The 24,196-nt window shown below is 40.7% G+C and overlaps 1 protein-coding gene across 15 annotated transcripts in view; it reads left to right on the top strand.

Moving 5' to 3' along the window:
* Positions 1–24,196, top strand: part of msi2b (musashi RNA-binding protein 2b) — a 299,715-nt gene that overhangs the window by 243,112 nt on the left and 32,407 nt on the right. For 13 of the 15 annotated variants that reach the window (XM_050034942.1, XM_050034918.1, XM_050034956.1 and 10 more), the window contains one exon: positions 2,131–2,205. In XM_050034942.1, coding sequence (XP_049890899.1) covers positions 2,131–2,205 — 75 coding nt within the window. Of the gene's footprint in view, positions 1–2,130; positions 2,206–18,927; positions 19,270–24,196 lie in introns of those variants that run through there. The other 2 variants (XM_050034964.1, XM_050034973.1) reach the window with 2 other exon arrangements.

The raw sequence follows: 24,196 nt of genomic DNA, 5'->3' as shown, positions 1-24,196 counted from the left end.
TGGCCCTGAGAAACATTTTGTGCAGCCCTCGAACATGACATGAAATGTATGGATTATATTTGAATCATCTGCAGCCCATTTTAATACAAAGTGTACAAAATGTTTTAAAAAAAAAAAACATCTGAGATCTTAGCTTAGTAGCTTCCATTAAAGGAGAAACCTGCTGTACAAAGGTGTGTGATCAGGAAGGGCAGTACAGTTGTCACTGCATGCTGATGGACAGAGTTGATAACTCAGCTTTAATGCATGGCAGGAATGATGAGAGAGAGGCTGCTAAACTGAGTGCACTGTCAACACTGCACAGACTAGTCTTTGAAAATGCAGGAACTGGCACCAAATCTACAGTACACAACAAAAATGCAAAATTGCAATATGGAAAAACTTGTGCGCACACAATTTAAAACACAGATGACAGGACATTAGATTTGAATTAGATTTTATGTATTTCCTATATAAGGGGTCTTCAACATTTCTCAGGCTAAGGACCTCTTAGCTGAAAGACTGACAGAACAGGGACCCCCCTACTTACATTTTTGAGTCATATCTTGTTTGTGCTAGCCTGTAGCTGCTAACTCAGCAGCAGTTGTGGCATGGCTAGGTACTTAAGCTTCGCCCTCTGCACTTTCGCCGGTGGTTTTTAAGGTGGACGATGTGTCTCTTGCTTTAAAAGTCGCAATACAGTCTATTGTGGCTCATAAGGCTGTCCACACTCTTGGAATGTTAGCTAGCTCACATGATGCACCGTGACTTATGGGTGATAACTGGCCTATCATCAATGTTATTCACTGTAAATTAAATGGGAATTATGAATAGGACGATTCATCTTTTTTAATATGTTGGATTCATGTTAATATGTTTTTCAGAAACATTTTAATATTTGGAAAAAAACAAAAACAGCCTCCAATTAAAATTAAATTAGAGCAGTAATATGGAGTCCCCCTCAGGTTTCATTTGAGGAAGCTAAGCTCTTGCTAATTTGAACAGTGTTGCAGGTAAAAACAAGGTGCGCAAAACTCTAACCTCAATGTTGCTGTTCTCAGAGGTAGTGCCTGTGTAAGCAGTCTGGTTGATTAAACACATTTAGCACATGCACATCCATATGACACTGCCAGCCAGAATAACACATAAAGCTCTCTGCTATGCTAGAGATGCACAGAAACAGACGCCAACATCATTTCAAGGCATCTGCTATAATGTGTTATTACACTGAGCTATAAAAGTGCCTGAGAACTTGTGATTGAATTAAAAAATGAAAATGAATGAGACAGTTAAGAACCAGGGGAGTGCTGTTTGTTCGGGAAGTTATTAATGCTTTGCATTCCAACCTGTTAAGAACCAGCAAAGTCTGCACCAGTTCTTGATACCCAACCCCAATGAAAATCTAACCCCAGTTAATGATGGGGATCACTTACATAAAAGAAGGAAGAAAAACTTTGTATTAGCTGCTCAGAGGCTCCTGTCGAGGTACCTAAGTGTGTTAAAATCTAATATGATTAAACGGGTTATTGATCCATGAAGGATAACTTGCTTTAAGGAGAGATTGTGTAAAATATGTCCTGTAGGAAAAAGCAACCAGAGCTGCGCGATCAAGATTAGATGTTAATGTAATTGTGACAGTTGACCATTGATTGAGGGTGGTGCTTGGTGTCAAACTGCACACACAGCGAATGTTTTTCAGTTGACAATCTACCATCAACATTATGAGCTATAAATACATGCCGCCTCTTTATTAGACTTGAAGCATAAAAATAAATCAATTCTTACTTATTACAGTTTTTTTTCCCCCCAAACAAAGCAGGGTTGACACATAATAAACACTTTGTATATTGAAAGTACTGTTCTGAAATGTAACACTTAATCCTAACTATTTCAGGCTCATATTTAATGTGGATTATTGTAGGTTTTTTTTTCAGGGTATCAAATAACATTAGAATTTGCTTGAAAAATGAGAACACTTCAGTAGTCTGAATCCCCAAGAGTTTAAAATGGAGTCTTTTAAGATTTGTTTCTCTCTCAAAGTGGATTTGTAAGTAGTCATATTCCAATGTTTGTCTGTGTGTGTGTGTGTGTGTATCACATTTATATATAATAGTTCTCATCTCTTTTTAATCTCTTTCTGCTCTGTCAAAGGTTACCCTAATATTGTGGCAACGTATGGCCGCGGATACACTGGATTCGCACCCAGCTACAGCTACCAGTTCCCTGGTGAGTTAAAGGCTTTTTTAAAAATATCACTGTTGCAGCTGATTTCTGCCACGCACTCTCCAGCACATTCAGACATACAAGCACACACGAACACACATGCACGCACATACACGAGCACTCATCAACATACAAGTCAGTCACCAAATAATCTGCAGGATGATAAGTATGTTACGTGTTCGGATTTCTCAAGTAGCTTTTGAAAGCTGACGTATAGTGAAGTAAATTGCTTACTCCTTTTTATCCCGTCCTCGAACACTACCATGACCAAATGTCTAAAATGGGGGGAAGCTCTTCGTCTTCAGCGGCCCAATGTATGCAAATTCATCTGTGGAGAAGCAGAAAAATAAGCAGCGCTTTGTGTAGGCAGATTTTAAAAAACGTGGTTCTTGTAATGGAAAATGAATGAAGTCATTTTCTGCATTAAAAGTGTTGACTCAGAGCGCCGGGCACTTTAATGGGAGTCCAAATGGGAGGCGTGCAGTCTGGAGGTGAGCAGCTGTACCTGTCTGCTGCAAGAGGGCCCGTGGCTCCACGGTGCCTCACTTAGACAGGCATCCCATCAATTTCATGCTTTATTTAAGGACTTTGCACATACTTTGTTTGCCGTGCCAGACATCATTCCTTCCACTGATAAGACGGAATGGGAAATATCTGACAGCAGCTCAGATCTCTGTAATATCTTTGTGAAATAGATTCAGGAATGGTAAGACAGGAGGTCCAGCTGTGACCACCTGCAGTTCAGACACATGCTAGATTTATACCTGACCACAACATTATTTGACAGAAGAAATGGAATAGCACCTTCTCATCAATGTGGGGAAACATGAGTAGCATACAAATGTGGGAATTAAGCCATTTTTGTCTGTTCCTTTTTTTTTTTTTTTTTAAGAAAATGGAATAATTTAGGAGTATAATGAGCCTTCCTTTCGATAACTGATTGACAGTGTACATGGTTGTTTTGTGTGCAGCATTCATCTAACATGACATTAAGAATGTGTTTTTATCCATTCTTCATATTCTGTAAAAGCATCCTAAAAAGTTTATGATCTTGGATCTAACAGAAAGAGAGAGAAGAGACTGAAAGGGAAAGGAGTGTTCAATATTTATTCCGTATAAGTAATTCTAGTTAAACATGGATTTTTAAAATGTTTACTGTTTAGGACAAATTAAGGGATGTCACCTTCCCCGAGGCAGAATGTATGATCCTGTCCATGTTAAACTCAATTTAAAGAGTTTGATAAAGCTGTATGATTAAAACAGCCTCCTCTGGGCTCGCTCAACTCTTGACAGGGTAATTGGAATTTTTAATGTATGAATCAAACTCCTTGTCCAAATTAAATAACCTCGGGCCAAATATTGACTGGTGTCCTTCCTTACTAAGATGTGGAAAGCATCCTCAATTTAAGATCAAAGCCTTTTTTTCCCCCTCACTGTACACAACCCCGCTGAAACACTCCTATAAATAAATGGAGCTGAGACCAGGCAGGCTGGATCCAAGAGGCGTAAATTGTGGGCAGCATTTCAAGGCTTTTTTACACCCAGTAAACCTCAGGGGTCCACTGTTAACAGGAAAAAGTGGTAAGGCAATTGTCCAATTGTCAAGATAAAACAGTGATAAAACATTGATCAGTGATGAAACACTGAATTAAGTAAGAAAACTCAATAAGACATACACAGAAAAAGAGAAACCAAAGCTGACATCCCTGCAGCTGAAACAGAGTTCAAGTGTCGAACACAAAGCCCTACAAAAATGTGATATATACACAACCATAGTTTAAAAAAAAAAAGACAGCCTTTCGGTGCAGCCAGTTAGATGCAAAGCAGACACCAGCTCAACAGCTATTAAACAGTATCTGACAACTTAGCACTCTGGTCCCTGTGACACTCCCAATTAATTCCAACATTGATCACAAAGTGCCTTTGATATCGATCTCATACAGTATGTTTCTATGTGTCTGTATTTGTATGCCGAGAGTTGCTTACAAAATGATTCCAGCACAGACATTATTACTATTTGTGCTTAGAGACCTTCACACATTGTGATGTAAATCAGGTCATCCTCTATCTGTCGAAAAGTTATCCATGCAAGCAATCACATTTTATAGCATTTCCCTAAAGGGCAAACTCAGACAGTGGTATTTATGTGTGTTTAACCTAGTAGTTACTGTAAGATTTTTTTGTGGGGGAGAAAATAACTGCTACTCATAAATTGTGGAGTAAAATGAAAGCACACTGAACACTGTCTTTATTCTTTATTCATTGTTTGGATCCCCAGTTTTAATGCCCTTTCCCATCATGGAAACAATGTTATCAATTTATTCAATCCATGAAAGCTAATTATCTTATTTAACACCCAGTAGTTTGGGTACTCAACTGATGTCCCATTTATGGACGAAATTGGGTGTAGTGGCATTAGCAAGAACATTCCTATGACCAAATCCAGTACATTTAGTTTTGACAATTTTCAGTACTTATTTGTTAATTCTCTTCCATTGAATAATGCATTGAAGTCTACAAGTAGATTTTCTCTCAGCTCCACTAAAGTTGGTGAAGCACAGAAAAATGTTGAGTCGCCTGCAATCATATTTACATCAGCATCATTTATTAAAATTGAAAATAAAAGTGGACCCAAGCAACTCCCTTGTGGAACACCGCAAAATATATACATTCTTTTTTCTGTAAAAACTGCCATTAAAAAAAGAAATGTTTCTCTGACCTAGATAAGTGTTGTAATATATTTTAGCTGAGTAACATTGAAGACTGAACATTTATATGGATGCACATGTATGCCACAACTATGGAGGTGGCATGATAGATACATGACACATCTGCAGACAGCAGAGAGCAGTAATGCAGTTGCAGTTAATGTGCCAGTAAAACAGGAAAAACTGATGATGTTAAAAATGCAGATTTTGCAACATCAAAAAATGCACGGAAGGCTTTGAAAATGTTTTTTGCGGTAGAGTAACTACAAGCCTGCACACACTTCAGTTTTATAAGAAACAAAACTATGTTTGGTTGCAAAGAAAAAGCCTCAGGGTACCTTTAATTGCAGAGCAGAAATTCAAGCAGCATTTTGCTTAAAATTTCAAGATTGGAAAATCAGCTGCAAGGTTAATATTACAAGGTCCTCACGAAATATAAAATTTACTAAATCTTCAAATTTTTGGTTGCACTTCAAGGATAGAAATTCTGTGTATAGGAATAATCTTTGCACATATTTTAGGCACTTTTTATTTTTTAGCTATTACAGAATGTATTGACACTGATAACAGAAAGAGAACTGAAGTGTTTCATAAAGACGCCTTCTCTGATTTTTGCTCAGTTTTTAAATTCCAAGCTATACTTTATATTCACTGCTGTAATCACACGCTGTTTACCTCGTGGCAGCATGGTTTCAGCATTATGCTTGCATCCTGCATGTGTAGTGACAATCAAGAAGGCAGCAATGTTTTCCATTACCTCAGAATTACAAATGGTAAGGAGGTGTAACAAATGATTTGCAACATCACAAGAACAAGAAGTCTTTTTTTTTCATTCATCAGAGCTTTTCTTTGTATCAGTGGATACAATTAGTTGATAGTTTATTATGTTTAAGGAACACATTTCTCTCAGCTTTACAGTGATTTGTTTGTTAGTAGAGCCCGTCTCTAACAAGTGACTCGTAACAGAGTGATACACAATGACCTGTGACAGTCATTGTCTGTCTGATCCTATTGTGATGAAAAAATGTCAGAACATTTTCTCAGAATGGGCTGTTATGCAATCAGAACCTTGACGGCAAGCAGTGGTATTGTCAGTGTCAAATAAAAGCAGAGGGGAGTGTAATGTATTTATGCAAATGTGACATGTGAAATGTGATATGTGAGTGTTGTCACGTTGCATTTCCATGTGGTTGTTAACATCCTGTAAAAGATGAAGACCTATGGAGCTGTTACTGCCTTTACTCTTGAATAACACCAGTCCCTCAGACTGGTGTTATTGCACTGCTGTCGTCATGTGATTTTAAAAGAAAATAATGCTAATATTCCTGACACTTTCACACTTGAGTTGTTGCTGAATCTTCATATTTCCAGTCACTCCCTCTGAATTGAGCATTATCTTTGCTTTTCCCAGAAATCTTTTGCACACACCCAGGACAAGCTTCCAAAAAAAGATGGAAAAAAAGTGATGTTTGGCACTGCGATAAACCCCGTTTCCTGGAGGAGTGTTAATCAAGCTGATTGACATATTTGCATTACTGAAAAGGGGAACACAATAGTTAGCACCACGCTCGAGCCATCCTGCATTCCCAGTCTACTTAAACGGTAGATTCACCAAAATTACAATCAAATCATATTCTTCCATGTGCTGTATATCTTCTGGTATTCAGCCATAGAAATACGTGAGATTTTATTTGCTTAGGTTTAAAGATATCAGCCTCTGAGAATTGTGCTGCCACCCCCAATGCTATGGAGGTGAGAAAATATCTTTGTTTGCAGTTTAAGTGAACCAACCCTTTAACAGCTGCTGCTCTGTTACTATCATCAACTGGATGCAGTAATAAATACGCTGTTATAGTGAGATGACAAAATTGGCAGGTGTCCTGTATAAAACTGTCAGATAGCTTTAGAGTGATGTCGGGGTAGTACATATCTGTAAATGTAGGTATCAGTATCACTTAGGCTGAGCTAAGGTAGGTAGTTGACATGTCAGTCATGTAGCTTCAGTTCATTTTCTGCTGTGGAGCCCACATACAGCTGCCTATGAACATACAGCTGAACACACAGGCAGTAGAATCAGTGAGGGTGTGTCGTTAATATGACAAATTTAAAGTGGCATTCCTCAATCAAAAATATAATGTAAATATTTTCATTTTACTTTTTTTTTTGTTTTTTTTTTACATTTTTCATTATAAATGTAAATAGAATGACAAATAATGTTCCTAACCTCTTAGTATTGTAGAAAAAACAGTACACCAGCAGTAATACTCAACTTGCAGTCTGTGGGCCAAATCTGGCCCAACGTAAGGTGCTGGGTGGCCTGCCAGTCGTTTTTGAATTCACACTGAAGATAAATGAGTTTACATTGGAATATTTTTCTTTTTCTTTGAATGTAATACGGTGCCAGAGTGCATACAACAGCATCAAAATAGAGCTTGTTTATTTAAAAAAAAAAAAAAAAAAAAGGCCCCCCATCTGAGCCCTGAATGCCCTCAAACCCTAGAAACGCCCCTGCATTCCCTCGACCTGTGTGGGGCTGCTGTGACTGGATTAGCCTCTTGTCAAAAATGGGTGAGGACATCAATGGTCAAAAGGTTAAAAACAGGCAATTCATTTATTTTATATACTGATAAATATTATTAATGTCTGTTTATTAAAAAAGTGGCCCCCTGGCAAAGCGAGTGAGCGTCCCTGCCGTACACCCTCAGTGAGTTTTATTAAAATTGCAACTGCTTTTTAGAAATGTCCGTATTAGCTCAAAAAAACCTGAAAGTAACCATTCCATTATAAACAGTGTCATACAGTGCTCTGCTCATCCTGGATGGCAGCTGGGGCAGAAATCAAAGTATGCAAATACAGCACACATCAGCATTACAGAACTTGACTTAAATGATCAGACTTCAGAGCTAACATTTATCCGGCTACAAAGAGCAGACTAAAATTGAAAGTATCTTTGAATCAAAATGAGGTACAAAAGGACTTCACTTTGAGTCTATCAGACATTAAAGAGCGCACCGTTCCCTAGATACTACAGTTATGAACAGTGGGACGGCACTGATTTTCAGATAGGTTCAGAGAAGGAAAAGTTTTGTTGAAATTAAGATCCTTTTTGTCATTTTTCCATTTTGAGAGAAGCTACATTTATTTCACGCTGTCCATGAATTCATGCCATGTCTGTTTTTTTCCAATCCCATCTGAGTAGAGGTTAATAAAACTGCCTGAGGAGATCAAACCTACAGTAAGATGATCATATCTTTTCTTGACATTTTAAATGAAGATAACTAATGGATTAGATAGGATGTTATTTGTTCAGACTTAAAGCTGCAGTAGGTAACTATAATAAAAAATAACTTTTTGTCATATTTGCTTAAAATGTCATTATATCCTGACCGTACATGAGACAGATAATCTGTGGAAAAAAAATCAGATTCCTCTTTCTCCTCCTAGTGCTCCTAATGGCATTAGCAAGAATCCACCGTGCCTGAATGAAACAACCAATCAGAGCCAGGAGGAGTGAAAGTGACAGCTTTTCATTGTCTGTCTTGCTCTGTTTACTTGTCTTTACCATGAACACTGTTGCTGGCAGAACAGTGTGTGCATGAGCAGTGATAGACATGTGTTAGTAACTCCTGCTGGCTCTGATTGGTTGTTTTTGTTCAGGAACAGTGGATTATTGCAGTGCCTTTAGGAGCACTAGGAGGAGCCAGAGGAACCTGATCATTTCACAAATTATCGGTCTAATGTTCTTCTGTCAGGATATAGTGACAGTTTCAGCAAATAGGACAAACAGTTATTTTAATAAAAGTTACCTACTGTAGCTTTAAACCTAAAACACAGCTGTGTAAGTATCGCTAGAAACAGAGAAACCAGGAGCTGACGGGACATGAGGAACATTATTGTACATTATTCTCGTTTCCATGCAACGGTCTAATTAGCATTAGCTATCTGATAAATGTGCTATTGTATTATTCAACTTGCAGCCCCCAGGGGAACAACCCAAGATGTGCTGCATTTAAAGCATGAGGTGTCTAGTTTGGAGGACCTCACGTGATTAAGGCGTTTAAAGCCACATTTAAAGGAGTATTTTATTTGATCACATCCTTACAGTACGTTGAACTGCTCTCTAACAGAGAGCACTCTTTTTTAAAGATTACCCTAGGCTAAAACTGTATACAGAGGATGGTCCTTGTGTTTACCGTGCATATTAAAATGCAAATGGCTAGAAAGAAAATAGCAATAAGTGCAAGTTAAGTTTATGCGCTGTAATTTATGTACAGTATAGTTTCCGCCAGTAGTGGTAGCAAATACAGAAGAGAGGTTTGAGAGTGGTGGTGTACTCCATTGTGTGTATGATGTATGCATGAATAGGAAGCTCATCTGTATGAGCAGAAATGTAATTAAAAAAGAAAATGTAGTGTGCATATGTGCATTATGCATGTGAATAAGCTATAGAAGTGAACATCAAAAGCAGGGAAACACCCCTGATACATTCATATTATGCTGTCTGTTGTTAACCAGTCTTGTATCGGTTCCTTTCATTGCACGCACATGAATGCACAGTTGAACACACACACACACACACACACACACACTCAACACACACAGAAAAGCTGTATTTATACAAAGACCGAAATGTGTATGAAGGGAAGAGGCAGAGGTGGAGGGACTTAACCAGGAGCTTCTCTCCACTCGCCCGTCTTCCTGTGCGACTCGCTGCCTCCACAGCCGTGCCCTCAGAGCCTCCCCTGGCATAAATGACCATTATGGCTCCATTAGGGCTGCTAGTAGGAGGTCATTATGCTACACTGAAAAACCACGGATGAAGATGTCAGTGGGGTCCCATCAGGGGAGAGACACAGACTGAGTGAGAGAAAGACATAACACTCAGTCATCCAGCTACTCCAGATGTCATGACAGACAAACAGCAATTCAGGTCCAGTGAGTCAGCCTCTTAAGTAGTAAAAGAACGGAGAGAAAGGATGATTAAGGAGGGGAGAGGGCAGCGGTAAGTGTAGCAAGGGTGCAGTGAGAACACAAGACTTACCAGTTACCTTAACAGTATCCTTTAAAAAAAAAAAGAATTGGATCTTGTATGTCTTTCTCACAACACATTCAAATAACTAATGCTTGTGTGGTGTTTGGGTAAGTTTGTTGGAGTTGGTGGATTGGTTTTTCCATCTGTTTTTCTTGTCTTGTTGCCATATCCTTTTCTTGTCACACGCTTCATCTGTGTCAGATCTGTTTCCCCGTCAGATATGAAGTGTGGGATAGCGCCGCGGTAGCCTCCATCCCCCTGTATCTGCAACTCCACCAACCAACCATGCCTTAGAAACAACAGCACACTCCATCATATCTAAGTGACAGAAAATGCCATTTCAAAAGCCTTAAATCAGTGTGGAGTAGATTTCTTTTTTCTGTGTGGATGTAAACAGGGCCCAGCCCAGCAGGTGCTTATGAGTGAGTATGAAAACCTGCAGGGTGGCCTGGTTGGCTACAAGACCGACCCATACGCAGAAGATGAGGGGTTTGGCTGCCATAACCACCCACATGTCTGCCCTTGTTGAGTTGTCCTGATTCAAGTTACTGAGGGAAAGTTTGGATTTTTTGAAGTGGGCTTGTACGAGGGACTCATCCATAGTCAGTGTATTATCCACAGTAGATGGCGGTCGGCACACCCCCAGTTTTGAGAGGCAGGCAGGAAAGCTAAGCAATATGGAAACAAGTTACATCTTTGGGTCTCTCAGTTTTTGAAATATAAATAAATCTCACAAAGTCTTTGTCAGATGTTAGAGAACCAGGACAATCCCCTGAAAAGAAACATTAATGAGCAGAAAACATTAAGCTGTCAGAATATTTTCAACCAGCAAATGATTAAAATGATTAGTCCATTTGGGAATTGTAAGTCCATGCAACTAAAAAGTAATAGATGAAGCTTTTTATGCCCCTGTGCTGTCGAAAGCAGAGGCATTATTTTTTTTCGTGTTGTTAGTCGATCTATCCGTCTTGGGAACATGATATCTCAAGAACGCTTCGAGGGAATTTCCTTAAATTTAGCACAAACACCCACTTGGACTCAACAATGACCTGGTTAGATTTTGGTGGTTAAAGTTCAAAGCACAAGGTCACTTTGACCTCATCCATCTCATTCTCATGGAACACCTCAAGGGAATTTCTTTAAATTTGACATTAACATCCACTTCGACTGAGGAGGAACTGAGAATATTTTTGTAGTCAGAGGTCAAGGTCATTGTGACCTTGTGTGTATGTCATTCTTATGAACATGAGATGTTCAAGATGGCCTGGGGGGATTTATTTATTTATTTATTTTTTCAAATTTTGCATAAACATCCACTTGGACTCAAGGATGAACTGATTAGTTTTTGGTGGTCAAACATCAAGGTCACTTAAACCTCACAAAATATGTTTTTGGCCATAACTCAAGAATTCAAATGTTAATTATGACAAAATTTCACACAAATGTCTAATAGAACAAAATGATGACATGATGGTCAAAGGTCAACTTCACTGTGACATCATAATGTTCTGCAAAAACAGATTTTTGGCCATTATTCAATGCCATATCTCAGACACAGAAGGGGAGACATTTGGTGAGATACTGACATGGTGACACTATGCCTGTCCATCATGAAACTGTGTTGTATAGATCTTCTGTGCTGTTGGGTTGAAGATGTGCGTGAACATGTAGCTGTGTGAGAGAATATGTAGCTTCTTTGTAGCAATGTCTATATTTGAAGCATTGCCAACTGCCATGGCTACATGTAAGTCTGGAGAGAGGTGGATGTGAATTGTAACTGCAGTGCGACTGTTTGGTGGAAGCAAAGAACCGCAAGGCGGTAATTCTTTTTTGTTTTGTTTTTTGGTTGTTGTTTTTTTACTTGGCAACCGTTGTTACAGTATGAATTGTCCTGCACAGAGTGACAGATGTTGCATGGGTTAGGGTTAAACCTATAAAAGGTGCATGTTGCTCTCTGCTACTTTAAGTAACAGTGAAATGAAGGCTGCTGGCCTTTTGCCCCTTATTCCTGTAGGAGGGGAATATAAAGATATAGGGAGCAGCTGTCCTCTCAGGAGGTGGGCTATAGGGAAAGAAAGCTGCTGACCTGTGCAACTGGTATAATAGTGACTGTTCCTGGGGGCTGCATGCCCCTATAAACTGGGGCAGAGCCAGCCAAGCATATGATAAATGCACCAGAGGTCACATCCAGGGCATTGGCTTGAACCACCAGTTAGCCTCCCAGGGTTTTGCAACCGTCTGCTGTTGGGAGATGGAAAGGTGTTGACGTGGACTATATAGAGATATGAACTTTTTGAAGCAAAGGAAGCTTCTGCAAGGTTTGGGGTCAAGGACGAAAAGGCATGGTGGGTGTGTGGTGATGTGTATAATAAGGACATATAGGACAAAGCTGTGCTGATGAGCGGAAGCGAACACAAGAAAGAACCTTCGAGAAAATCTTTCCCTTTGTCAACATGGTGTTAAAGCAAACTCCTCTCGCTCTTTTTCATAGTAAAGGCCCTCAGGCATTAAAGTCTTTCTGCAACACTTCATCACAATGTTGGAATCAAAGACAAACTAAAAATGTATTTACATGCAGCTAAAGTGTGACTTCAAGAACTCCGCTATGTTCATTTCAGCACTGTTATCTCCAGATGCAGATGCGCAAACTGGTTTGCTTCAGAACTGTTGCAGTCTCGTGGATCCACATAAATTGTATCAAAGTTGACCCGAGTATCCCACTAATTAAAAGTGTGGAAGATGCTGTTTCAAACTTTCTGTCCAATGAAACTCTCTTCTTTCTGGCTATAGTTCATTACTTCCTGTATGGATGATGATGTAGTTTGGGACACCATGTGCAGTCATTATCAGCAGATCTGAAGCTCTCTTAAGTATTCAGACATCTTATATTTCCCATTTCAGTACAATAAGTACCCCACTTCTTGGCTGCAGTACTGGAGCAGGTGGAAAAAATCACTGGCCTGAGGCTGATGAGGAGCTTACCTGTGCCATGGGTGCATGCAACATTGTCCTCCATAAGACAGATCCCACTGTTTGTGTTTTTACTGCACTCTTGAGACATGACGGCGGCACACACAGCGGTGCTATCTGTAGAACAGGTCTCTACTGAACTGGAGTTACACAGCAGATTGTTCCTTAGATCCTGTGACCATCTCTCTACAAGCTGGGTGAGCTGTGACCCCAGCAAGTGGTCCCACAGGCCAGAGTGAGTGCTACAGGGCTGGAAGCAGATGGCCCTCCTGATGCCACACTGACTCACAGATTGACTTTAATTGCCAAGGCTGATCATTAGCCCAATGGGTCTGTGGAGGCCGGGGCACTCCATGAGTCGCAGGCCTTAAAATAGGGCCTGACGAGGAGCGTCGTGACCTCGCACACTCCAACGACCATGCACAACGCATCTTTCTCTCACACACTTGGATAGACACACACACACAGGCATAAAACTGACACAATCAAAGACTCTTCAAGGCTGCGTATGAAGGCAAAGGAGGTGGAGGGACTTTACCAGGGGCCTGTCTCTGCTTGCCTGTCTGCCTCTCTGACTCACTGTCTCCACAGCAATGCTGACTGCACACTCATACACATTTGCACATGCAGACTCTCTGAGCTCCCCGGGCCATGACTCTGTTGCCTGTGACAGTAGTGAGTGTGCTGCTCTGACGTCAGTGGACAGCACTGTATGTCACGCCCTGTCTACTTCTGTGTGTGCAGTCATAGAGCTCGACTGCTCTCAGATCAGCTCTGCTCTCCATTAACGGACCTAAAATATGGTTTATGTGCATTTGCTTTAGTGTCAGACAAACACTATAGACTAGCCGGACATGGCATAGAGGGACTGTATGGATTCAACAAGTGAGGCAGCACTTCACCAACATGCCCCTCAGTGCCGTACAGGAGGACAAGTGGTTTTGTTAATTTATGCTTTGCTGTTATGATTTTATTTTTTTGTTTAGATGCAGTGTGTCCTGGCCTGTCTGCATGCTCACATGCATACACGTCAGGTCACGTGCACATCCACGTGTGCCTCCTCGGGTGCGTGTGCACCTGTCTCTGCAAAAAACAGCTACTGCACTCTGACACAGGCAACGCTGAAAGGCTGGCTATTTCCTGAAAGTGGAAGAGAAGGCTCACCTCATTTGCCCAGGTCTTAACTCACCCTAGGACAGCAGACACATCCTCCCATACTGAAGCAGGCAAACAGTCTGCCATGGAGACCCACTGTCTAGGTTCCTGTGGTGGGGAAGATGAGCTGCTGTAAGAGGCAGAGTGGCAACGCTAAAGCTCATTATGTCTCATTATGACCGTTGTGCTGCTGGTCTAGAAATGAAACTTGAGCTGCCCTGCCTCATACATGGCTGCCACCTTCGGACACTGCTGGAGACCAGCAGGAGGACAGAAAAGGAGCACAGACATGAGAGTGGGCAGAGGAGTACAATATGTGTGTCTGTGAGACCATGCTCTGTGTCTGCTGCCTGTTGTTTTGATCCCACCCACTGTTCGAGAGCTCCAGGCCCAGCAAGTTGGGTACTTGCTAGGTGTCTACCCAGCTGCCCCCTCCTTTCCCTCTATTCCTCCATTCCTCCCTCCTGCTGACTGTGCTAATAGCCCTCCAGTTCCTCTCATCCACTCTTTCCCAGTGCATGGAAACATGCATACATGTATATCAACATGCATACATAGTGTATATTCATGATCATAGTGCACAGCCCTGTGCTTACTTCTTCTGTATGTGGAAACATTACAGCTCCAGTAATCAAGTGGAAGCCAGTGTTGCAGTGCTATTTTTGGGCCGTGCCACATGTTACCCTACTTGCCCCTGCTATCTGGAGCAGTGGTAGATTGTGTAACTGCAGTGCATAGAGCCGGCTAAAATATAATGGAGTCTGCAAGTATTTGAACTTGGCTATAAAATCATATTCATGAAATAGCGTCGGCAAAGCCACTTCTTATTATGACTAACATTAATACACTGTATTTTATTTTCACTCGGCATTAGTAGTTCCTGCAGAAGCAAGTTCACCCCGATCAGTGCAAATCCACAAACACATATTTAACTTGAATGGTGAAATGACACTTAATGCACTCACTTTTCGTTTGAGAAAACCTGAAATTACCCCCCTTCATCACTCATCTGTCCCCTCCACTACCACCCTCAGAACTGGGAGATGGGCATTAAAATGCATAAAAAATTAAGGCTGTTTACTTGGACACTAATGAGAGGAGGCTTAAGTAGTCTAGTTTAATTAGTATGATTGGCTCCATGGGGACCACACAGGCAGGGCCATAACAACTGATTCACTCAGAGCTCACAGGACCTTTTCATACTCTCTGAGTGTCAGAATTGATGTCAGAGGAGATTGGACTGCAGAGACATGTTGCCTTCACTGATCCCAGGTTGGAAAGGAGCACTGCAGTTAAATGCACTGAAGCAGACCATTACATAAGCACCACTGCAAGGTCAGACATCTGTGTCCTCCCTGTCTGTCTCTCTCTATTTAAGTCACCATCATGAACTGCCTTGAATATGAGGGTTGTGAACCAAGACCCTGTCCCATCGGTAAACCAGTGTCACTGTTTTCCAGGACCGAATGGATTTTAGTGTTTATGCCTTATCTGTTCTGGCAGATTCCCCTTCACTTTTTGAAATGCATTTTTTTCTCCACACTTTATTGTTTCGCTCTTCATTCCTTTTTCTTTAACCACTGTGTGCGTGTGTGCGTGCATGCATGCTTCCGTGTGTGTGTGTGCGTGCGTGTGTGAGTGAGTGTGAGTGACTTAGAGGTATATTGGGGCTTGTGTGGAAGCAGAATGTGTTTAGATCAGTTCTGCAGCATAGGAGCCGTTTCCTTTTTGCTGAAGTGCATGGGAAGGAGTACAAAGAAGAGGTCGAAAGTGCGGCTGCACTTCAATAAAGAGCCTAGTTTGTCCTCTTTGATGCTATGCTGCCATGCACTTCAGCTACAAAGAAGCAGCGCTCTTGTCACTGAGAATTGAAGTAAAAGACACTGAGCTCTTCCTGAGCTCTCTACACCACATCACAGTCACTCACACACAGTGTACAGCTGTGTGATGTGTGTGCCAAGTTTGCAGTTTTGGAAGCTGGAGTTATTTCCAAGTTGAGGGTATTGTGAGCAACATTATTATAAAATATTAAGTATTTCTATTAATTCTGATTTACTATTGATTCATTTAGAGTTAAAGATGTCTATCTAGCTAGTATACATTATATAATATAGAAGCTGGTAAAGCAATCTGCAATTCATTATGCTAGTTTTGATAAACAACATAGTGAGTGTGGAGACTGCTCTTCAGCTGAAGGGCTCTGGGTCGAGACCCCTCTCCAGCAAGAATCCACCCTGCTGAAGTGTCCTTGAGCAAATCACTCAGTCCCTACTAGCTCCAGTGAGGCTGGTCTCTATCAGCCTCAGCTCACCTCTGACCTTCCTGTGGATTTCTCCACAGGAAACACATTATATGTTTACCATCTGCGGTATGGCAGCTTTACAAGACACACTGCTCTCCTCAGCACCCATGTTTGTGTGGTGCATGGATTCAGAATACACTGTAATGGTTACAGTGAACAGTATGATGTGACTGAGGGTGTCAAACTAATTTTAGTTCATGACTATGTCTTGTAAATGGGCAGAGTAGTTTCCCTGCAGCGTGGTGGATTTTTGTTCCGTGCGTTTGAAAGGTTACCCAGTTTGAATTTTACCAAATATATCTCCTTCCTGGCCTCATCATGTTGTTCAAAGGTATAAGATACGTGTGCAATTACTACCATAAAGCCAGGCTTTGCTGAGCTCTGGGCTCACTCCACTTCTGTAATTGACTTTTTCTCTCCCCAGTCAGAAGCCACAAAGTCTTAATGGCAAAGGATCAGTGTGCCAAATGGTTTCATTACATACAAAAACCATTACCTTTGGCACAAAAGAGCCACAGCTTAGGCAAAGGGACACACACAGGAACAAACTCTTACACACTGACCAACATATGTATACATACGGTAGTGAAATCATGTGTGATTATATCAGTAAGCATGTGGTCAGCTGTTAAATGCAGTTGAGTCGTTGACATGAGCAGCTGTTGTGCTAACCGACATGTCAACCCACTTCTAAGCATCAGTGTCTCATGATACTGGGATATCATATTAAAGTGTAGCTTTATCTGTAGCAGCCTCAATTTTTACAGTAGTTCTTTTCAAAGTTGCTTTATTTGTATTACTTCTACGGCATGTAACTCCATTATTAAAATGACCCATAATGGTCATAAGCTTTGATGTTTCTGTGATATTTTCAGTGTGTTTCATTATTATTTCAGTGTTATTATTATGTAGCTGCAACACTTCCACACTCTTTCTTAGTCTGTTATATTTGCATTAAGAATTACCCAAATTAAAGGTATTCAGCAGTTTTGCACTTTCATGAATTTGGTGGACTCATGAGAGACAGATTCAAAAGAAGACTGGTCAAAATTGATTCATCACAAGCCATGATATCCTGACTTTTAGTCCCTAGTAGGGGCGTAGCTCCAAAAAAGACCAGGTCCTACAATTTCCATAGTGCAATTTGTCTTTTATTAGAACCTCCCTCTCAGGTAAATGCCAATGTCTTTCAGACTCCACACCTCCCGTCCGTAACACATGCTTTCTGTTCTAAGTCTTTAGTTTCCAAGCTCAAGCCGAGATAATCCTGATAACATCATCAGGCTAGATGAGTAAATTGGACTTGATGTGTAATATCAGCAGAGTAGCCCTTCAAGAGTGTAGTTAAGTCATAGACAACCTAAAGATTAATGGACGTAGCCACCGCGAGTCACCCATTTGTTTCAGGCCTCAAGTTTGGGATTTTGAAAATAGCAAAGTGTCACCTGAGAGAACTCATTTGCTAGCTGCTAGCTTAGTTAACCTGGTGCTTTTGCATTTATGGGTAACTGTGATAGTGCTAATGCTAATTTCCTTTTGCTTAAAACCATTAAAACAAAATGTATTTTCTGGAAAAACAGAACACCTGATTCCTGAGTGAGTCTTTTAGTGCAACCAAATGCTGAACAAGACTTTTTTTAGGGTACCAATTGTTACAATTACTTTCATAACCTGAAAACACACTGAAATAGCGACAGCTACGGCTAAATCTATACTTTGAGCCTTAATAATATTTAAACAGGTCAGTTATGTAAAAGTTTATTACCTGTACAGTTGTTATAAAGGGGAGAATTAGCTAGAGACAAAAACTGTTCTTTGTACCAGGCTATAAACATGTTTATTGCTGCTGTAAAGTTGGGCACTGTAACATGGCGGTCTATGGGGATTGACGCGCCTTTGGACCCAGCCTCAAGTGGCCATTTGAGGAACTGCAGTTTTTGGCACTTCTGCGTTGGCTGCATTTTTTTAGCTTCAGCAGATGCTGCTTGGTTAAAGTAAGGCAACCTGATTTCCTCCGTACCCCAAGTTTAAATGAGCTGTGTAACTCTCAGGTTGATGTTTAATTGGACATGTAGAATTATTGACAAAGGACATACAGATTAGTATGGATGGATTTATAGAGCATCTTTGTGTTAGCTCTTGACTTGCCATTTTACACTTAAATTTCTTTTTGTTATTTGTTTAATTTTTCCACTATCTCTGCCATTTTGTATCAAACATACCAGTTGGCATCCTGTTCACTGTGTGACCTTTGTGGCGCGTGCACAGAATCCAAACACCGAAAGAAAGCAGACGTACACATGGCAAGATTAATTTGAATGATTGACAAGCAACCCAGCTCTGTTAATCAAGTTATGCTTACTCTGATTAGGACCTTAATGCGAGTAAGATAACCCGGTTAAGGTGTTTACATGAGAGTTGCAATAATATGCGTATTGCATTAGTCTGGTTATAATTGAATTATTGGTGTGCATGTAAATGCTTTTTCTCTCTCTCTCTCTCTCTCTCTCTCTCTCTCTCTCTCTCTCTCTCTCTCTCTCTCTCTGGCTCATTCCCAGACAGCAGTCTCTGTATTTTATGTGGGGGGAAATCTCTGTGTGTACTGTAGGTCTCCGTTGATCAGAGGAGAGGTGAGACATGAGCATGTGTGCAGCAGTTCATATGAAAGCCACCTGGCTCTCTCCAGCTCTGTGATTTATGCCTTTGATAACAACAACCCAGAGATGCTTTCAACAACAACAAAGTAGCGCTGAAGGATGACAACAATGGGACACTTGTCAGTCTGGAGATGAAAAGATGTCTTGCTAGGTGCCTGTCTCTTTTGTAACTTTGATATATATAAATATATATATATATTTTCTTTTGTTTTGTTTATTTGTCTGTATGTGTTTCTCCGCATCTTATCAAAGGTTATTGATGAAGCAAAATGTGAAGTGGAGTCAGTTTTCCATCTCTGACAGAATGCCTCCCTCCTCCTGTGAGAGGGCGGCAGTGTGCTTGGCTGCCTCTGCTATGACTTATCAACAGACTTATTTCCGCTGGCTTGTCCTTCTTACTGTCATACAGTGACAGGAAAAACATGCATCTCCTGTAGGATTTCTTATATTTTTCTCACATTTTCTACATTGAGTTGCAGTCAGCAGTGACACCTATATGAGTGATTCGTCAACACTCATATGAAGCAAATTCAAAATAGAAAAATCTAAAGATAATTACCAAGTAGCAAGTAGCTACTGACTGTGAAATCACTTATTTTCATTGTAGTAGACTGTATTAGAAACTTAACAAATTACATGGAAGGCCTTACTTGCAAAATTATTATGCATCACTGCAGCTAGTGTCATTCTGCCTGGCCTGCTATTGTAGAAAATGAAACTACAACTTAACAATAATTTAACACTCTGAGAGGAAACAAATACTTTAATTTTGTTATCCCTGCAGGCCGGTGACAACTGTAGCTGAAGGCATTATATTTGCTTGTTGTCCGTTTGTACACCAGTTCCGTTCACTTGAACCCAATATCTCAAGAAGGCCTTGAGGGAATTTCTTCAAACTTGGCACAAACGTCCACTTAAACTCAAGGATGAACTGATTGGATTTTGGTAGTCAAAGGTCACTGTGACCTCACAAAACACATTTTTGGCCATAACCCAAGAATCCCTACTCAAATTATGACAAAATTTTCCACAAATGTCTTTTCGGATAAAATGATGAAGTAATGACATTTTATTTCCAAAAGGTCAACTTCACTGTGACATCATAATGTCCTGCAAAAACACTTTCGCACTTTAACGCCATATCTCATGAACAGATAGGGGAGACATTTGGTCAGATATTTGACACTAATCTCGAGTGTCTACCTTGAAACTGTGCTGATTGTATAAATCTTCTGTGCTGTGAGGTTATAGATGTGTGTGAAGCATCCATGTTTTGGAATTGGTAGCTTTTTTTTTTGCAGCAAAATCCATATTTGAAGCATTGTCAACCATAGTGGCTACGTATGACGATGGACAGACACTGGTGCAACCTGTATCTTGACTGGTTGGCAGAAGAATGCAACCGCCAAGTGGTTATTCTAGTTTTTTTGTATGTTTGTGTGTTGTTTGTACTGTTACTTCATATTTACATAGTGGTGAAATTAATGCCCGAGTTTTAGGTGAGTATTTTAACACCACAGTATCTCTGTATTATCCAATGTAAGAAATGTAGATCACTTTTCTACCCTTAGTTTTGTTTTCAGAATAAATATTTTCATTTGTAAGATTACCACTGATTTAGTGGTGTAGAATAGTAGTGCTTTATTGTAGGTGTGGCTATTATGTTTTACCAGAATGTAATAAAATCTCATTTCGTAAAATAATTCTGTGCTCAAAACACCTTACAGAATTCCATGAGGATGAATTAGACACTTGTGTCGTGGCATTATTTCTTCCTCAATTCCTTATTCCATTTGTCCTTTCATCTCTTTGTCTTCTTCTTCTACTGATGTAGCTGCTGCCCTCCTCTGTTCATCTGTCTCACTCATCTCTGCTCTTTACTGTTCATCTGTCTCACTCCTCCTGTCTGCCCCCAAAACCGACTAGCTTCAGGCTGAAAGCCTTGTTCATAAAGCTACTTTTTGAACCAGCGTAGCATGAAACTCTGTTAGCCAGCAAGCTAACCCCGGTTAATTGCACTCCAATTTAATAAGCATGGAATGTCTTTCTCATTAGCTTTTTTTTTTTTTTTTTTTATGACAGTTTGGTGTAATGTTAAACTAAAATCTTGGTAAAGAAAAACTTTGATGCTGCACATTATTCACACTGTGTAAGTCCTTCTCTAAATCTCAGTACTGTGCTACATGAAGTCCTATTAGTTTTTAGTTTCAGAGATATGAAATGCGGGCATAGGCTACTTCATCCATAGGGCCGTCCGTAGAGTATCAGCTGTCCCTGGGCTCCTCCTGTGCATTAGAGAGCTGACAGTTCTTCTTATAGCAGAAATGAGTGGAGTGCTCTGTGACTGATGGAGCTCCTTTGTCAATGACGGGGGAGCTGCTGCTGGCAGTTTTGGGCCAAAGAACAGTACAGATTACATTAACATCAGTCAAGCTGTTGTCAGACTGGTAGGACATAAATAGGACCTTATTGATGCATAATGCAACAACTTTTCATTGTGACGTTTTCCGAGTAATAGGATCAGAAAGTGGCCAGAAAGGCAGCATGCCATAAAGATCTGCTGAAAAGTGTTAGAAATAGTGCATCGAGAGAATAATCAGATCTAATGTTTAGAATTTTAGGAGCCTATTAGCACAAGTTAAGATCATATGACATATGATTCACCTTCCTTCCATCTAAACTAGATGAAGCACACATACTCTAAAGAGCAGCTAACAGTGCAAATGCAGGCAATATGGGGCCTGGTATCTCAGGGCATAGTGACTGACTTTTGGCAATTTTGTTGTTAAAAGCGTGCGACGCAACCGCAGAGCAACTCGAAAACATGTTGACATTAGGAGGAGTACATCATCACCGGTCATGATGGGGGCTAGAATTAATATGACCAATTGCATCACCTCTTTTTCTCTCCTTTAAAAGCAGTACGATATTCAGCAAAGTGCTTTGACAGTTTTATAATAGAGAAAACAAAGCTTTTGACCTGGCCTGCACAGGCAGTCGGTGCAAACAAAAATACCAGGGAACCTTGACACAAAAATTGCACTGTGCTGTTTGATCACCGTGACACTGCCCCTACTGCGTCTCTCCTCCTACTTCAGTACAGTCAAGTTCACAGAGACTCACAAAATACAGGTGCAGGTAGAAAAGAGCTGGTGTGCACCCAAGAAAAGTGCTACTTTACAGGCATAAAGCGGCAGTATGTGCTATGCACTGTCATGAAAATAGAGACTCATATGCTATGAATGCACATTGTGCTCCTTCAGTACAGAACTGACAATGCCATGAATTGGACACATCATTCTGTTTGGCAAGTTACCTTAGCTGAAAGTTTATTTAAGGGAAGGAAGGATATGGAGACATACAGTAGTTCTGAATGTTGGTCAGTATTTGCAAACAGTGGTTTTGGATGGATAAAAAATGCAAGTTTATGTCAAAGCTGCGACGACATTGACTACAAATTAAGTGAAAGTTTTTTAGTAGGGAGATCGGTGTCTGTGTTGAGAATCAGGAAGTCAAGTTGTTGCTATAATTTAAGCAAGACACAAGTCATATTAAAGTCTAATGATCTACCCCAGTTTTCCACATTTTAATCAGTAAAAAGACAGTGGTCATGAAAAGTTAAGTGCTAGTTTCAGCATTAACAAAAACATGCAGTCTGTTTAAGTTAGCTAGCTAACTTTTGTCCTGCCAATAAGCTAGCTAAAAAGACACATTCATGTACCTTCCTTTGTGGGTTTTGTGGTTGAAGTTGGATGTTGTGGTGGTTGCGTCACTGATGTTTGAGCTATAGACCTTGCAAACCAATGTTCTCTTCCTCCTGCCATCATTGAAAACATAATTCTTGAATCCAAATTTAATATTTTTGGACTATCCTCCTCTATGACAGCTGCTACTTGTGTTGGCCACAGCTGGTCTGCCAAATCCTAGCAGGTTTCCAGGTTTGCGTGCATTGCACTTGAAATTAACCAATCATGTTTCAAGAACAAAATTTAACATCTCAATATGGGGTAGAGTGCAAATATTTGATTAAACAAAAGTTGAGTCCTTTCGTGTCATGAATACCAAGTCAAATTCACATTGAGTCTTTTATTAATGTTAGTTAAGTAAGTCTCTAGTCTTCAAATTTGCAGCTCGGGTCTGACTTGAGTCAGGTCACGTGAGTCACGTCTCCCATCTCCCATCTCTCGGGCGAACACCTAAGGCTCGAAAATTTCTGGAGATATTTGCAACAGTTGTTGTTGTGCATATATGAACCTCTTCTCTTGTGTTGAGAAAATGTATTTCTTTTTGCTTGAAGAGGGTGAAATATCTATGAGATTCTCGACAGTCCTCATCTCTCTAAAGGTCTAATCTTTCTTCCTTTCTGTGTGCACTCCTGAAGAAGGCTGAATTTCTTTGCCACAGGCTTGAGGAGAGAAAGCTGAGGACAGTTCCCCGGAGTCCGGACACCAAGGCCCCCGGGCCTCCACAGCTCATAAACAGATGTGTCCTTGTCCCCAGCCAAGCGCAGCCACTCAAGTGGCAAAGCAGGGGCCCAATAATTGTGAAGAATTGAAAGCTAAATATTGGCTTTATCTCCTCAGTAATAAAAGGGCCATGAAATTGATTTAATGCTGCAGCGCTTCTCTTGGGTGGCTTCTTACAGCGTGAGCACAAAACAATGAGCAGCAGCCATCTATTAATTAACCCACCTAATCCTGCAAAGTTAATCTCTCACCACAACTTTGCCCGCAACTAACTTCCAAGCCAGTGGGTCTATTGGGGGTGTCATGACAATGGCAGCGAGGGGAAGATAGATTCAGCACTTAGGAAAGGAGAGAGAGAGAGAGAGAAGGAAAAAGAGGTGGAGAGTGCTGCATGAAACAGTGTTCCGCACAGCAACCATGGGGACACTGTAAGTGGAAATGCAGGGGTGCATGGGCATCATTAGCATAGTATCAGAGTTGATTTGTGTTTTTGTGAAAAGAGGCGGAGAATATCATTTGAGCTGAAGGAATCAGGTCCTGGTGTGTTGCGGCAGCAGTAGCATAAATGCGGCTGATTTTAGTTGCCTTTTGTCGTCTTTTTTGTATTTCTTTCCCCTGTCGCCATGCCGCCCCGGTCTCTGATTCTCTCCTGAGCTGTTAGATAGTGGGGTGGGGGGGGGGGGGGGGGGGGGGGATGGGGGGGG

Source organism: Epinephelus moara, chromosome 3 (genome assembly GCF_006386435.1).
Source record: "Epinephelus moara isolate mb chromosome 3, YSFRI_EMoa_1.0, whole genome shotgun sequence".
NCBI lineage: Eukaryota > Metazoa > Chordata > Actinopteri > Perciformes > Serranidae > Epinephelus > Epinephelus moara.
This window is presented reverse-complemented; position numbering and strand designations above follow the sequence as displayed.